At 35.4% G+C, this 18,469-nt stretch overlaps 1 protein-coding gene across 1 annotated transcript; it reads left to right on the top strand.

Moving 5' to 3' along the window:
• The first annotated feature begins 16,993 nt into the window (after window positions 1–16,993).
• Window positions 16,994–17,942, top strand: LOC131025080 (zinc finger protein GIS3-like). The gene has a single exon (XM_057954682.1). The coding sequence runs from the start codon at window positions 17,121–17,123 to the stop codon at window positions 17,727–17,729; it is 609 nt and encodes a 202-aa protein (XP_057810665.1). The 5' UTR covers window positions 16,994–17,120; the 3' UTR covers window positions 17,730–17,942.
• The last annotated feature ends 527 nt before the right edge of the window (window positions 17,943–18,469 follow it).

Here is an 18,469-nt window from a genome sequence, read left to right as displayed (position 1 = left end):
CCTCATCACTAATGGCATAGTATATTCAGTTTGAATCCATAAATAATGTAAAAATACTTGCATTTAGGGCTTGGATATGGTGTGGGACAGTCTGCCACAAATTTATATTTCTAATTTTTGATATATATGTTTGACTTTGTTATCATGTAAAAGTGTTGGACGATCTATATAAAATGCTTATATTAAAAAGTAGATATTTAATACTCCCTCCGTCCCCAAAATAAATTCCTCTTTGGGGACGGCACGAGTTTTAAGAAAAAGTGATAAAGTTTATTGATAGTAGAAAAAAATATGTTATAATTAGTATTGAGATTGGTGAAAAGGTGAAAAAGTGTTATAATTAGTATTGAGAGTTGTGAAAAAGTGAAAGTAAGAATAAATAAAGTATTATTAGTGGTGGGGTAGTTGTCCAAAAATGGAAAGAAAGAAAGATGAACTTATTTGAGGGACGTCCCAAAAAGGAAAAAAGAGGAACTTATTTCAGGGACGGATGGAGTATATTTCAATTAGTTTTATTAATATTGTAGAACACTCCAAAGTAGTGGCGTGTTTAGGGGAGACTTGCTTACACTAATTAACCTAGGGGTGCAGCCCAATTTTTTTCTGTATATATTTTATCTTAGTTTGTACCCTGGCCCAACCTCCTAAATAAAAAAAATAAATTAATAAAAATTGAACAACTATATTTATTACTCCCTTCGTCTCATTCTTCTTGTTCTATTTCTTTTTGGCATGAGAATCACAAAGAATGTGTAAATTGGTTAAAAGAGATACGACTCACACCTTTTGAAGGGTTAATTATTATTTTTTTGATAAATTAATAATTAAATAAGTAAAATTTAAAGATCGTCAGTACCACGGTAGACTCGAACTGAAGATCTTTGCCCTTAGACTCTACCTCTAGGCCAACACATGAACACTTGAAGGGCTAATTATTACTTTTTTATGGAAATTGGACGAGATGGCTAAAAAAAAGGAAAATGGGTCAAGAAGAATGGGATGGAATTAAGGAGTATATAGTAAGTGACCGATTTCTAATCCTGAGTTTATTAAGATTCTACTTGGACACAAAAATGAACTATACAAATTGTTCGAAAAACTTTGGCTCGAAAACTACCATCCCTCAATCCCGTATAATACCTTCAAATTTCATATTTCAATAAATTTATAACCCTATCAACAAATCTTAAATCCAACCTGCACAAACCTAATAAGAGATTAAGGACTAATCTCAACTTGCAAGGAGATGCAACTATTGATGATTCAGCTAGATCAGAATATGCCATATTAGGTTATGTGATAATAGACATCTCAACACACGAAACTACACTAAAATATATATATGTACTAAATAAGTATAGTTGGAAACAATAATATTTAAATTTAGGGATGACCTAATGCGCAAAGAACAATTCACTTGAAACTACAGTAGTCTTTATTTGGGAACTTTTTTTTTTTTTTTTTGTCGTGACCAAAATTTATATATATTCTACTCAATTTAATTTTGTTGCGTATCTCGAGAGACTTGCACGCCACTTGTATTTTCTCTATTTGCCCAATCTTAAATGCGTCCAAAACATGGTAGGATTTGTTTATCAAAGGTTCTTTTCTTGAAGAAAGGTCACCATGTTTTCAGGTGTAGAATATAATATAATTCTTATCTCTAGGTACGACCTATTCGTTTACATGCTTATTAATAAATATTTTATGCATAGTTTAATACATAGTTAGATTCTTTTGTTTGGCATAAAATGGGTCTTATAATTCGTTGATATGTCGGTAGATTTATGCCTTTACTGTACATTTTTAATCTAAATAATATTCCCGGAAAAACAGGTATTAATAATAAGCAAACTATCATGCTAATGGGAAATTAATGAAATCCAAATTAATTCATTTATAGCCTATATAGTCGACGTGGCAGGATAAGTTGGGAGTTTTGTTAAATATAATTGCTGACAAATGACCAGAACCAGAAATTGTCCACATGGCAAGAGATGATTTGTTGAAAACTATCATAGTATTATTTTGGAAAAAACCAATCTCTCTAATTAAGGCAAGATTAATACCTTAAAATTTTTTATTAAAGTTGAATCACCAAGACTCCATTTAACTGATTTTGAGAGATTTTGAGAATGGATAGCCTTACCTTTTCTACTATGGCTCATCTTTCAGAATAATTATTATTTTTTGATTTCTTCCCCTAAATAAAATTTGTCCGGACAAAAATAAAGTTAAAATTTTTTGAAAAACAATTTATTTATAATTTTTTATTCAAGTTTACAAGGATTTAGTTAGTTTTATTGTTTTCTTCATATTGTAATTTTTTCCGTAATTTTTTAACAATTTTTTTTATTTTTTATTATTTTATTTATAGTTTGTGTACTTTAAAAATAATAATAATTAAAAGGTTATTAAAAAATTACAAAAAAATTACAATATAAAGAAAATAATAAAACTAGCTAAAGTCTATTTTATTTTAAACCAAAATTTTAAAAAAAATTATTTTATAAAGTATTTCATCATATTTTGTCCGAACAAATTTTGTCCAAATAACATTATTGATATTTAATCCCATGGCATGTGCTTGCGTAATTAACTAATATTTCGCATCAACGTGAAATTAGCTTTTTATGTTGCCGTCTAATTAAGTGCGTCCACTCTATTAATTAGCAAATCCAAAGCACATTTGATTAATTTGTCTCATTTATTGACCAACCCACCCTCAAATATTTTTTAAACTATATTAGACATACTAGCTATAGGGGCAACGTAGGCCTAAGATACAAAGTTAATTAGAGTAGTACTAATATTATTACTATATGCATTATAAATATATATAAGTGTGTGTATAAGTACACATATATAGATGGGGGAGTCACTTCACATGACTTAAAGCAACTCCACCCAACCCAACTACTTGTTTATGTATCTTGAATAAATAATAGTGATGAATTGATTAATTAGGTTAATTGGTAGTGTCACTTGGAATACATGGAGAGACTTGTATTAATTATTGACACCCACATTTTTTTTTTTTTTTTTTTTTTTTTGATAAGGAAAGTAAATATTATAGAACGAAAAGGCACCAGTAGTACCAAGAAGATTACAAAATCATCGGTGATTCCTCATTCGACATCCACCTATGAATCCCAACTCCATCATTAACAAAACCAAAAATTCTACCCCAACTCCACACTCTAGCTTTGATTTCTCCAAACAAGTTTGCACTCTCCCATATTTTGTTCTCAAATCTACTCTCATTACGCATTTTCCAAATAAGCCAAGTAGTACAACACCAAAGAGCCATCAAGAGCTTCTTATTTCTTTTCCGGCCACTCAAACTAGTAAAGAACTGAAAGTGCGAGGACACGTCATATTGACACCCACATTGTTTGGACAAAACTCAAAATATACTTTGAACATATCCAAAAAAGGTGTTTGCAACTTCAAAAATAAGTCACATTAGTTATCCTTTTTGGATGCTTCCAAAGTAATGCAATGGCTGAGAAAAAAGAGAAGAAAAAGATTATTAGAAAAAGGTTTATTAATGGGGGGTGGATGTTATGTTGTGATAGGATTATGTCTGAAATAATCTTGTGTTAAAACCCATGTAAAGACCTCCCATTGGCTCAATTGTCTTGATTAACACGAATTAGTGGGCCATAATCAAGATTTAGGCAATCTCAAGAACATGATATATTGGCATCACTTCTATCAACAAGAAAGATTAAAAGGCATGATTAAAGTCACTTGAAATTAAAGTGTTTTGTATTAGGTGGTGGAAACCATTAACAACAAGGAGAGCCCATTAATTGGTAATCGATTAGGACATTTGTAGATTAATCAACAAGCTTGGATAAAGTTGATTGGACATGGTAATTAAATCACTAGCTCCAAACTATACATGTGGACTTATATCAAGTCTACCATAGTTGTGTACCTACCACCTACAAAAATACGTCTATGCAAGGCAGAATAAATTATTGGTCGTGTTGGATTTTTAAAATTTCGAAATTTCGTGTTCAAGATTTTTATATAAGCTAAATATTCACGATTCAATTAGGGGCGCGCTCCAGTGAGACCCCCTATTTTTCGTATAACATGAATACAATGAATAAGACATATAATACTAATGAACAAGATGTATATACTGATGAAAAATAAAATTTAAAAAATTCGTAATGAATAAGACATATATGCTGATGAACAGGGTCGTATATACTGATGAACAATGCAGTATATACTGATGAATAACAAAATTTAAAATATTTTGCTTCCTCCAAGATTCGAACCCTGCGAAAAAAAATCACCCTCCAGATACAATATCAGCCATAGGATTGATAAAATAAACGCTCCAGATTGTGCCCTAGATCTCACTAAAATTAGGGGGTCTCATTGGAGCGGCCCCCTATATATATATATATAGGGTTGGGTTCCGGTAGTATCCAAGTTTATAATAGATTCGTAGATCCAAATCTAGACCACACATTTATGACATGTGGCGCATCAAGATGGTGACACGTGGCAAGACATTTCAAAGCAAAATCTGGAGAGGGGTAAAATTGGAATGTAATTTTCGAAATTAAAAAAAAAAAATAGATTTTCTCAAAATAGGTATATTTTAGATGCATAAAGTTTCATATGATAATGCATGAACTTTCATATAAAAATGCATAAAGTTTCATATAAAAATGCATAAGATTTCACCCCACCCCCCACACCCCTGAACCCCACCCCACCCCCACCCACCCCCACCCCTCATCCCCAAATTTTTTTTTTATTTTTTTAAAAACTGATTTTCTGACCACTGACCCATCCCTACCCCCCACCCACCCACCCACCCCCCACCAATTTTTTTTTTATTTTCTCAAAAACTGATTTTCTGACCACTGACCCCCCCTCCCAAATTTTTTTTTTTTTTTGAAAAACTGATTTTTACATGCATAAAAAAATTACATGTTTTACATGCATATACTTTCGCACAGAAATGCATATACTTTCACACAAAAATGCATTACATTTTTTGAAAAAATATAATTTTTTTTTGGGCTGGAGGGTGGGTGGGGGGTTAGTGGTCAGAAAATCAGTTTTTAAAAAAATAATAATTTTTTTTTGGGTGGGTGGGGGGTGGGTGGGTCAGCGACTCAACAATCAAAAAATCAGTTTTGAAAAAAAAAATTTGGGGGGGGTGGGGGGTGGGTGGGGGGTCAGTGGTCAGAAAATCAGTTTTTTTTTTAAAAAAAAAATTGGGTGGGGCAGGGGTGGGGTAGGGGTGGGGTGGCGAAAATACCAAATTTATTAAAATGAAATGCATTTTTTTGTATAATTTAATGCATTTTTATGTAAAATCTTTATGCACTTTTATTTGATTTTATATGCATGTGAAACATGGCTATTTTGGGGGATGGTAATGGGGAGGGTTGGGGGGTAGTGCGGGGTGGGGTGGTGAAAATACCAAAACTGTAAAAATTAAATGCATTTCATGTGAAAACTTTATGCATCTTTGTGTGAAACTATATGCATCTAAAATATATCTATTTTGAGAAAATCTAAAAAAAATATATTTTCTTTTAATTATTAAATCCGAAAATTACATTCCAATTTTACCCCTCTCCATATTTTGCCTTGAAATGCCTTTATGCATCTTGATGCGCCACATGTCATAAATGTGTGGTCTAGATTTGGATCTACGGATCTATTATAAGCATTGGATACTACATGATCTCAGTCCTATATATATATATATATATATATATATATATATATATATATATAGGGTTAAGTTCCACAAAAACGGATATATAAGTAGAGAATGGAGAAACATTAAACATGTCAGTAAAAGTTATCCTGTATATAGTTGAGTTCATGTAGTACCATGTCCTTAAGTAATACTTAATCTGTCCCAACGAAAGCGGTGCGTATTCCTTTTTGAGCTATCCCAACGAAAGTGGTGCATTTCCTTTTTTGGTAATAATTGTACACTACAAACAATGTGGTCCCACACACCTGTACACACTTTTACACTACAATCTTATTCTCCTTAAATTCCGTGTCGAAAAGAAGCGCACCGCTTTCGTTGGGACGAATGGAGTACTATGTAGTACCAAATCTGGACTAACAACTCATTTTTTTTTTCAATTTAGCAAAAGGTGGAGTTGTCATGTATTCATCTTCTTCTCGTTCTCATTGCGTCGCCGCCGCCACTCCTGCCGCATCCGTAGCCACTATCGTCTGTCTCCTCTCTTCATCTCTTGTTAATCCATTGTTTTCTTTTGAATCATGAAGATATAAGAAAAGTTTGGAGCAATTAAGTATGCGTATTTGTATTTAACATCATATATACTAAAAACGCGTTAAAAATTCAAAAACACGAAAGATTCTCAATTATTATGTTAAAGGGACAATAATACATTTCCGCGTATTTTGTGTTGGAAGGTATCTGTCACATGTCACGTTTTCATATGTCCACATGAACGAATGTGTGATCCAAATTTAATACTCCCACTGTCCTCCAAATAACTTCCTAACTTTCCTTTTCGGTCTGTCTCCGAAAAACTTCCCTTTCTATTTTTTTGGATTATACCTTATCACTAATAATACTCTATTTAGTCTTATTTTCACATTTTCACCATGCACCATCAATACACCATTTACCTTTACTTTTCACATTTTCACATTTTTCGTTTTAAAAACCGTGTCCCTTGACTCAACTAGAAACACCTCTAAGTTGACTTGCAATAGAACAAGGACATCCTAGTGATGGTAAGTTGACCCAGTGTCATCTTTCAAGGAAAGTCTTTAAGGGCTTTTAGTAGTATCGTAGGAAAAAGCAATAAAAGAAAGCAGTAAAGAGATTGATTATTAAACTAAAACTTAGAATTAAAAACTTAAGTAAAAACTGAACTTAAAATTAACTAGGCGAATTGAACTATTAAACCCTAGGCAAGATTTTAAAGAACTTAAATTAAACCTACTTATGAAATTAAATACTTGTAAATTAAAAACCAACTAATCTAGGCGTGAAACTAAAGTGCATAATTTAAATTGCATAATTGAAAAGAAAGCATAAACACGAATGAAGAACGTAAACATGATTAAACAAAATTAATTGAATTGAATTACGAAATACCGTAAAATCCTTGAACGTGCAATTGCTGTCACTCAATCACAATCCAAGAATAAAAACTAAACAAAACTAATTAAAACCTAAACAACTAAAATCGAAAACTAAGAAAGCAATTAAATCCTAAGCTTCGGATGCCAACAGATCGCAAAGATGGCGTCTAAAACTAGGGCAAGGGATGATCGTACAATGAAAAGTATGGCCCTATTTATAGACTTCAAATCCCTTTGGATCACCATGGAAGTTGCCTTGCAAGGTAGAACTCTAAAGCCAATAAAATCGTGCAAGATAAGGCAACTCTCCAGCTGTGACGCGCGCTGCAAGTCATCTCCATTCTGGTGGAATTCGCAGCTCTCGCCAGCGGAACGGATTCCGTCAGAGAAATGGCCTTTCGTCAGAGAAACGGCTTCCGCTCTGACGCATTTCTCTGCTCTGGCATTCCTTTGCTCTGTCTATCGACTTCTCTGGCTATTGGTTTCCTCTGGCGCTTATGATTTCTCTGGCGCTTATGATTCCTCTGCTCTTTCGGATTTACTCTGGTGTGTATTTTAGCTCTACTCTGGTACACTAATTCTGCTCTGGAGATTTCGGCTCTGGCAGTGCATCTCTCTGCTCTGGAGGCAAAGCTATGCTAAAAATGTCATTCTTAGCCAAAATTCTCCAAAATTGTATTCTTCCATCTATAAAACCTAAATCTCCTGCAAAGCATAAAACAACACATAACATGCACCAATTTCCAGAAGATTATCATTAAAATAAGCTCATACAAACCTCTAAAATTAGAACAATTAAGCATAAATCAACCCCCCCACACTTAGCCTTTTGCTTGTCCTCAAGCAAAATCCATATGAATCCTAGGAAGAGATTGATTTCAACAATGCTAATTTCCATCCAAATTAACATTCACAAAGTCAATTCAAAATTTTACAATCAACACACATCTCTCGATCATGCAAGTAACTCAAAGTTTAAGAAGCAACAAAAGAGTAATGTAAGCAATTCGATCAGACCCAATTCTCCGCTAGAAGTGAATTCCCTAATGTGATCGCCTTTATAATCAATATCACCATTTTTTACACTTTGTGTGCTTAAGATTTTCGACAATTGAGCCATAATTCGTGAAATAAAAACCATTTGAATGTAATCCAAAGTCTTTTCACGTGGTTTCCCATGCTCATAGTTAGACTAGAGGAGCAGAGACTCAGAGCTATCACATTTCAGAACAGGTCAGATGTTTCAGAGCTGGCAATTTCAGAGTTGGCAATTCGTCCAACATTTTTCACATTTCACAGATAAGATACGATCGTAGGCAATCATAATGACAACACTCCTTCTAGCATCTACCGGACAAATCACGTTTTACTTACTTACAAAAGTGTTGCAATAAAACTCAAATTCTTTGCACAATCAAGAAACACATATCAACAGTAAAACAAGAATAACCACCAAACGAACACAAACCCGAAACGCGCATCGAAAACCATCTACTCTTCCACAAATTCATAAAAATTAGCAAGATTCGAGACCAAAAACTAAGCATAGAAAAATTAATTTCGCCCAATTGACAATATAAGCCACAATACTCCCCCCCACACACTTAAAGCATGCCATGTCCTCAGGGCATAAAAGAGATAAGAAAAGTGTAGAAAACATCCCTGATTATCGGCATTGAAAAGCTGAACCACCGTGAGAGGCGGCGAAAATTGAGGTTTGTGGTCTTGCAGAGGAAAGAGTGGCCACGCTGAATCAGGGCAGTGCTGGCAGAGCAGCGTGAAGAAGTGCAGCGCGGAGAAGGATAGCGCTGGCAGAGCAGCAGCGGTGGTGGCAGCAGCGCTGGCGGCATATTAAGAATTGCAGCGCTGAAAACAAGACATGCACACCACACATCATAGTATCCGCAAAGCAACCGAAACTTAGAAAAAACACAAAACAAACAACGAAAAACAAGGAAAGAACAAGAAAAAAAAAAACAAAACAAAACAAGAAAAACATAAACAAACCAACGGTGGGTCGCCTCCCACCAAGCGCTAGAGTTAGAGTCTCCAGCCCGACTTCAGATCTGACCCTTAGTGAGGATCGTGCAACGGCGCCAAAATTTGACTCAACTAGAAACACCTCTAAGTTGACTTGCAATAGAACAAGGACATCCTAGTGATGGTAAGTTGACCCAGTGTCATCTCTCAAGGAAAGTCTTTAAGGGCTTTTAGTAGTATCGTAGGAAAAAGCAATAAAAGAAAGCAGTAAAGAGATTGATTATTAAACTAAAACTTAGAATTAAAAACTTAAGTAAAAACTGAACTTAAAATTAACTAGGCGAATTGAACTATTAAACCCTAGGCAAGATTTTAAAGAACTTAAATTAAACCTACTTATGAAATTAAATACTTGTAAATTAAAAACCAACTAATCTAGGCGTGAAACTAAAGTGCATAATTTAAATTGCATAATTGAAAAGAAAGCATAAACACGAATGAAGAACGTAAACATGATTAAACAAAATTAATTGAATTGAATTACGAAATACCGTAAAATCCTTGAACGTGCAATTGTTGTCACTCAATCACAATCCAAGAATAAAAACTAAACAAAATTAACTAAATTAAAACCTAAACAACTAATTAAAATCGAAAACTAAGAAAGCAATTAAATCCTAAGCTTCGGATGCCAACAGATCGCAAAGATGGCGTCTAAAACTAGGGCAAGGAATGATCGTACAATGAAAAGTATGGCCCTATTTATAGACTTCAAATCCCTCTGGATCACCATGGAAGTTGCCTTGCAAGGTAGAACTCTAAAGGCAATAAAATCGTGCAAGATAAGGCAACTCTCCAACTGTGACGCGCGCTGCAAGTCATCTCCATTCTGGCGGAATTCGCAGCTCTCGCCAGCGGAACGGATTCCGTCAGAGAAATGGCCTTCCGTCAGAGAAACGGCTTCCGCTCTGACGTATTTCTCTGCTCTGGCATTTCTTCTCTGCTCTGGCATTCCTCTGCTCTGTCTATCGACTTCTCTGGCTATTGGTTTCCTCTGGCGCTTATGATTCCTCTGGCGCTTATGATTCCTCTGCTCTTTCGGGTTTACTCTGGTGTGTATTTTAGCTCTACTCTGGTACACTAATTCTGCTCTGGAGATTTCGGCTCTGCTCTGGAGATTTCGGCTCTGGCAGTGCATCTCTCTGCTCTGGAGGCAAAGCTATGCTAAAAATGCCATTCTTAGCCAAAATTCTCTAAAATTGTATTCTTCCATCTATAAAACCTAAATCTCCTGCAAAGCATAAAACAACACATAACATGCACTAATTTCCAGAAGATTATCATTAAAATAAGCTCATACAAACCCCTAAAATTAGAACAATTAAGCATAAATCATCCCTCCTTCCTAAGAAGTTATTTAGGGGAAAGAGGAAGTACTACGTACATTAAAAATGGGGTCTCAACGTGGCAAATGTAGAAAGGGCTCCTGATTTGTCTGAGGAGAAAGAGACCAATTGTATGGAGAAGCACATGTAGTTTCCCTACAAGAATGGGGTAAGCATGTGCTTCTCTCCTTTTCTTTAATCTCAAACCTTAACTATGTTATTTATGTAGCTCTTCTGACATTGTTGTTTTCATCGCAGCATGCTTTATTTAAATATGTCTGGGAATTTTGGTTGCCCTTCATTCCTTCACCTTGTTTCCCATCAGGAGTTTTTTGCTTTACCATTATATTAATTTATCATTACCTATATTCAATTGAAATTGGAAAAGATCCACATAAAACTCACTTTAGAGTTGTTCGCCCTCTTAGTTTATGTATATATTGCTCATCTCTATATAGGGTTTCAACACTTTTTCGATCGACTTCCAATATTTAATTTATTTTGTGTGTTTCAAATTCATACTTCATTTTTATGATGTATCGTAAGATGTGTTGGTGAAATAAAATAAAATACAGAATTGAAAGACTTGTTAGTTTTGAAAGATCTAGCTCGATCATTTAAACTATTAATTAATTAGATGTTGTTGCTTGAAAATATATACATGCTATTAATTGGCCAATACCCCAATAAGTATTGTATTCCTTTTTTTGAGTGGCTTCTGTTAATCAATTGTCAAACCACCAAGTTGTTGGATTCCCCTAGCTAGATATGTGTTAAAAATACACATTAATATTAATTAAAAAAACTAAATAAAAAATCACAGTTAATGGGACCCTAGCTAATTATCTATTTAAATAACATATTATTGCCAAATTTTAGTTAACTATTGCTTGAAGTTCCGTTAGGGGCTCAATGTTCAAAAATAGCTTGGTCCCACGAATAAAGATGCATGAATCTCTGAAAATAGGTTTCCACATCTTATGCATTTTATTTTAATTTAAACTAATTTTACGAAATAAATATATAGTTGGTAAGTCTTAGAATCTATGGTTATACTAGAATCTTTTTTCGTTCTATATAAATTGTGAACCATATATATACATTTACAATATTTATTTATGCATATAATTAATAACATTTCTTTTACGTTAACACAATTAGTTTTACTTATTAAATACACATACAAATGATACAAAATAAGTACATACGATAAAATAATCATATGATGCATGAAACCAAAACTAAGTTTTATTAATTGGTGAATAAAATTTTGGAATTTGACCGAAGTTAGGGAATTAGAAATAAATTAATTTCATGTAATTTACATAGACATAAAAGGGGGGACAAGGTGGGGCATGGTTGGAGTTGTGGTGAAGACTTTGGAAGCCATATGTAGCACTCTGATTAATTTAAAATTATTAAGAAGATTAACTCATCTCAATCAACTCTATCTTCTTTAGTTAATTCACTCTCTCTCTCTCTCATGATGTAGTTAGTAAGATTCGGAAGATCTTTCCCATGTAAAGCAAAGCTTAAACAATTATAGACTTCAACGTCAATCACGCAGACATCCTAAACAATAATTCATCATCAACAACAAGTTAATGGTCGCCACCCCACACTGGGCCCCACCTCTATTTGCTTAACACCTCATAACCATTCATATTTCTATTCTTCAAAATTCAATTCAAACCACTTTGTTTGTACAATAATAACCTCTATGTACGTAATATACGAATTAATACATATATTATGAAGAGTTCGACCTATCGTTTTGCTTTGATCCAAATTTGGAATTTGCAATACATGTCCATATTTCGATATATCTATAACCGTTTACGCTTGAACCAATTTAATAAGCTTCCAATTTTAATATATGGAAATAATACTTATGAGTATATAGTTATATATGCTTTTTAGATGTATATAGACCCTTACCCCACTTAAAAATCTACACACATTTTATTAAAAATGTGTCTTCCGCAATGTGGTAAATTTATTATGAACGAATGGAGTATACGTTATGAGTTGATTATGTATGTTAATTGCAAGAAATTTAATCATATAAATAGGGACATGATGTCAGCACATGGGCCATGCATATATATAATTTGATTAATAGTGCAGATTAGATCTTAAACGCATCTATTGATAATATATAAATGTATATGATTTTACTTTTGATATTCGAAGAAAGACATTTGCCTTGGAGGTCATTACAGATGGATGATTTGACTTTAATGGAGTTTTTAGGAGAGAGAGTGAGTGAATTAGTAGCTGTTGTCGGCTAAGTAAATGCAAAATATTGAAATGGTAGAAGATGAAGATGGAGACATGCTCAACCGCTTTTTTTTGGGGGGGGGGGGGGGGGTGAGCTCCATTAATTTAGAACATTCTTCTTTTGAGCTATTTTTGTGGATACATGTTCTATTGCTATCAACCCTTCTAAGAGCAACTGCAGCGCGAGTTGCGAGGCTGGATCGACCCGCGTCGAAGGAGACGGCCGAGCGCTGGAGACGCGGCCAGATGCGAGGCGAGGTCGAAGCCTGGACCCGGGGCGAGCGAGGAGAGAGTATGGCGCGTCCTTCGGACGCGCCCAATTTAAAAAAAAAAAACAAAAATTGTTAATTTTGAATTAATTTGACCGTTTGAATTTTTTTTTTTAAATCGACCGTTGATTTCAACGGCTATTTTGAATTTAATTTTTTTTTCTTCTTTTTTTCCCCTTCTATAAATACCACTCTTCCACTCTTTCAAATTCACCAACATCTTCAACTACAATTCTCTCCAAAAAACAATTATCTCTTCTACATTTCCAAAGATGGATCGTGAATTCGATGAATACCTCGAGCAACAAGGCGGAACGAGGCTTCCAATGATGGGGTTTGCTCCATTTTCACAAGCCTCCAATGTCTTGGCTACGGGAAATGTTCCTACGCCGGCGGCGAACGCCAACGTTCAAGAAGAGCCGGAGGAGGTGAAGCCGAAAGCCAAGGGCACCCGCGCTGCATATTCTAGCGAGGAGTCCGAGCTCGTTGCAATATTGTGGGCGGAGGCAACCCACAATCCTGTTTTGGGGACCTCCCAAAAGTTGCTCCAATATTGGGGAGCAATTGCCGAGAAGTTCAACGCGCTCAATACGTCGGGAGCGCCGCCGCGAAAGCCGGACCATCTCAAGTCCCACTTCGCTCGTGTCCAAAAGGAGACAAAATTCTTCGAGGCCTTCTACAACACTTGCAAGGACAATTGGGGGAGTGGTATGAGCGACGATCAAATCTTCCAACAAGCCCAGACGATGTTCGAGGCAAATTTCAAGAAGCAATTCTCCTACGTCAAAGCTTGAAAAGTGCTTCGTGAATGCCAAAGATTCACGTCGCAAGCCGGGGATGTCCACTCCGCCAAAAAGTCGAAGGGCTCCGATGGTGGAGCAACCACTACTTCTTCGGAGCCGAGTGTCACGGCGAGACCCCAAGGCCAAAAAGCGGCAAAGCAAGACAAGGGCAAGGCGAAGAAGGGAGAAGGGTCTTCGGGAGGAGGTTCGACGTTCTCCGACGCCCTCGAGAAAGTGGCCGAAAGCATGAGGGAGCATGCTCTCAAAACGGGGGAAATCGCCGAGGTAAAAAAAATGCAAGCCGAGATGAAACGGGAGGAGATGGATATGAAGCTCTTGAACAAGGACACGACGGGTATGACGGATGCACAATTGGCCTTGCACAACCACCTAGTCCAAGAAGTGCTCAAGCGTCGAGGGCTTATTTAAATTAGGAAATTATGTTATTTTTTATTTTATTATCGTATTTTAATTATGTTTTTTATTTTATTTAAATTATTGTAATGTAGAATTTTAATTTTAATGAAATTTGAATTTTTAAAAATAAAAGTGTAGAAATATGAATTTTGTGGAAATTGGGATCTAAGCACCCACCTAAGACACAATGCATTGGAGAGGGGTGTGTCTTAGGTGGGGCCCACTCCTAAGACACCCCTCTAAGCAACAAGCATTGTGGATGCTCTAATGGTTTTATTTTTTGTTTTAAGTATAAATAGGGGATTAACTTGTAAGAGCACTCCCAGCAGAAATCCCCAAATTAAGCTCCTATATTCCTCCCTAAAGCTTCCCTATTTAATTTTAGGATCTCGATTTTATAAATGCATACACCAGATCTCCTATTTTCTACATAAAAATAATAATTATGTGTGGGCCATACTAATTATAAGCTTAAAATAAATTTAGGGTGAGTGTAAATTTAAGATTGAATTTAGGTAGGTGTAAAATTTTTTGTGGGCCCCATCCAATTTAGGGGATCTGCTGGATGCATTTTTTATCTCATTTTCAATTGTTTTAGCCTAAATTTAGAGTTAGTGATGCATTTAGGTGATCTGCTGGGAGTGCTCTAAGAACTATATTTTTGGTGATAAAAAAAATGAGAATATTGCACTGAATATATAAAATTATTGTTCTAGACAGACACTCTTTTTCATGCTTAATGTTTTTTTCTTTGGATTTTAATTAAGCAGATTTTAATGAGGCACAGACCTTTTGCTGGCGTTCTGTGTTTGCAAAGGTTTTTAGGTTGTTTGTTATTTCTTTCTCTTTTTCTCTTTTTTATAGTTGTTAATAAAATCTATTTTAATAATATAAAATTATTGTATTTATCAAAAAATTAATTATATTAAAAGAAAGAATATTAACTTTTATAGGATTCGAACTTTTCATCGTAAATATTTGGGATCCAAAATCAATTAAAAATGATTCTAATACTTTAAACTTAAATAAGGATTTATATTCAAACCTCCACTTGTAAGTTATAAAATTAAGAAAATCTTTTATGAAATTTGACAAGATGATGCCCATTTGTAAACCTCACAAATGTAATGGAACACAATGAGAGAGAGAGAGAGAGAGGAAGAAATGGGCTTCACGGTTGCTCATTGGGGCTGCTAATTTTGCTGTGTCTAAATTTTATTTTATTTCAGAATATTATCGAACTTCCATAAAGTAAAACTGCGAAAAGCACTGAAACAGTTGTGACAGTATATAAACCATAAACATAGGTTGGTGTTTCAGCTGTCATTCTGTAATTGGAAATGCCACTTACAAAGTGCACATTACCACATTTTATGTGTTGTTTGATTCTCTGACAACCTATGCAAAGACAGTATGATACATAAATGGAGTTTAGTATTATGCCATTTTAATTAATTTCATGTTGGAAAAGTAGTTTTCTTATCATTTTGGGGAACACGTTGGGATGCATTTGTTTAAGCCTTCATGATTCCCGATCTACAGACACCCATCCTTCTCTCCCTTGTTATTTTAATCACTAAATAATGTGTCTCACGAAACATTATCTTATTTTATTAGGTCGTCCCACGAAATTACATTTTCTTATATGGTAAAAAAAAAATCTTTATTCATCTTAACACTTTTTCATCTTCCGTGTACCAATGCTTTCTTAACTTTCGTGAAAAGAAAACGACTCATGTTTCGTAAGACGACGAAAGAAGTACTACCTAAATCTCATTTCAAGTATCTTGTTTTTCTTTTTGGGCTATCCACTTTAAATATCTTATTTTATCTTATGAAAAAAGTTAATCTCAAAAAACGGGAATCTTTGAGGTTCATTATATCAGGACACTTGAAGTGAGACGGGGATGAAATAAACAAAAACACGGAAACAAGAAAAACACACGAAATTGATTATATATCTAATTTGTCATTATATGACTATTTCACTAATTTTTTGATACTATTACATGAAACGAGATTGCTGTTTATAATGAGAAAAATTAGCTACTGCTAATCCAAGCCTAATTAGGATTATACTGAAACTGATTAAAACATCCTCAATAACAATTTTATGTTGCAAAGTTGAACACCAAAATAATTATCCACGTGTGATGCTAATTTCTAGCTAGTTCAAAAAGGGAAGTGTTTAAACCTATATATTCTGTGTTACTACAGTACTTTTATGGATTTGATCCTAGCTTGGAGGTTAGAACTTAGAAGCTGCTAGCTGTTTGATTCAAATGATGATTGATCATTATGTTTCTTATGCTTACTTTAGTTATGAACTGAATATACAACTTTTCACTACTTAACAAGAAAGCAAGACATTTTGTTATTCAAGAACAAGGGGAAACCCTTAATCATTTCATAGTTCAACCACCCTACAATCCTCACATGCATCTCTCTCTCTCTCTAAATAAAATGTATCTTTATTAAATACCCCTCCAATATTTCGGTTCTTGCAATAAAAAGTTAAAATTATGAAGAATGTTTGCAAGGGCAGTCTAGGAACTTCCGAAGACAATGGAAAGTGGGAAAAAATATGTATGAATATATGCATGATGATCAAAAGACAAGATCAATTGAGTGGGTCCCCAAATGTATTTTTTCGCTCTTCTTCTTCCCACCTTTTCTCTAATTTTCCTCTTCTTGGGATGTCCGCAACCATCTCTCTCTCTCTAGAATTTTGAACCCTTTTAAACTTGTATAAATACCCCCAGATATGCAACAACTCCCTTGAACCTCACTCTCTCCTTTCTGTCTCACTTTCTCTCACTAAAAATAGTAAAAATCACACGTCAACATATCTACACACACATATACACCATTAGTGTGTGTAGTATAGTATGGCGGAGATAGAGTATGAAAGCAAAGCATGCAGCAACGGCCCATTAAAATTAAAACTCTTCGGCTTCAACATGATGGAGGATCAAGAGGAGGCCGCCAAGTCGCCGGAATCCGCCGAGTTCCCCGCCTCCGACGGCCGGAAATACGAGTGCCAGTACTGCTGCCGCGAGTTCGCCAACTCGCAGGCCCTCGGCGGCCACCAGAACGCGCACAAGAAGGAGCGGCAGCAGCTCAAGCGCGCCCAGCTGCAGGCCAGCCGCAACGCCGCCGCCTCCTACATGCGCAACCCCATGGTCTCCGCCTTCGCGCCGCCGCCCCACCTCCTCGCCCCACTCGTCGCCGCGCCGTCGTGGGTCTACGTGCCGCGAGGCGGCGCCGGCGCGGCGGCGCAGCCCTTCCAGGTGTCGCACGGCTGCGTCTTCCCCGCGGGGGCGCCGGCTTCGAGGGGAGCCGCGGAGCCGCCGACGCCGCAGCCGGCCCTGAGGGCCCACGGTGGGAGGTTGGATGGGCCGTCGCTGAGTGGGTTCTCGATGGTCGAAGATGGGCCGGGCTTTTATGACGGGTTTGGAGTGGATCTGCAGCTCAGCCTAGCTCCGGCCGGTTCGTGAAACTGCTTGTATTCGGCTCGGCTCGACTCGATTTAGGTCTGACTAGTCAGCTAGATAGGAAGCTTATGTTTTGGTAATTATTTTAATTTCTCTGTAGTTTGAATTTTGTACATTTTCAGATTTAATTTTTTTATTTTATTTTTTCCTCGGGGGAAAATTTCTCACTAGCATGGATTACTTCGTGAATTTTGAGTTTGAATTTTTGTGATTCAATTTGGTGTTTGTTCTTATTCATATGCTTTGGCACGTTTCACGTCAAATTAATAATGAAATAAGTTACAAATTAACTTATTAGAATGTCAAGTATGATTGGAGACAGGGACTTACTGGAATATTGTCTAGATTGGATGAACTCAGATGGTTTTAATGGATATAAACTGAATATAAACTGACTAGGTTTACATGTCAAGCAACCAAAACGATGGAAATAGACATATTGATTAAATAACATGATTGAATTATTAAATTAATTAATTAACTTTGAATTCCCATAAGGAGCTGGAGTTAATTAAGTTGGAAATATAGACTAAAAAAGGAAATAACAATTTTAGTTTATACACATAAATGACTTTCATGATTGAAGAAAGATACGAGTTAGATTTGAAACTTATGAATCTGTGCACTTGATTTATTAATTGTTAAAAAGTTGCTCAGAATCTAAACTTTCATAAGTAATGGAAATTTTGAAATAAACATTATTGGTCCATGAATAAAGATCTTTGATATATATATGTTCCTTT

Source organism: Salvia miltiorrhiza, chromosome 5, assembly GCF_028751815.1.
Source record: "Salvia miltiorrhiza cultivar Shanhuang (shh) chromosome 5, IMPLAD_Smil_shh, whole genome shotgun sequence".
NCBI lineage: Eukaryota > Viridiplantae > Streptophyta > Magnoliopsida > Lamiales > Lamiaceae > Salvia > Salvia miltiorrhiza.
Note: the sequence above shows the minus strand (reverse complement) of the source record. Positions and strands in the feature narration are given on the sequence as shown.

Coding starts and splice junctions, on each gene's coding strand:
- LOC131025080 (XM_057954682.1), top strand. CDS start 17,121: ATGGCGGAGATAGAGTATGAAAGCAAAGCATGCAGCAACGGCCCATTA.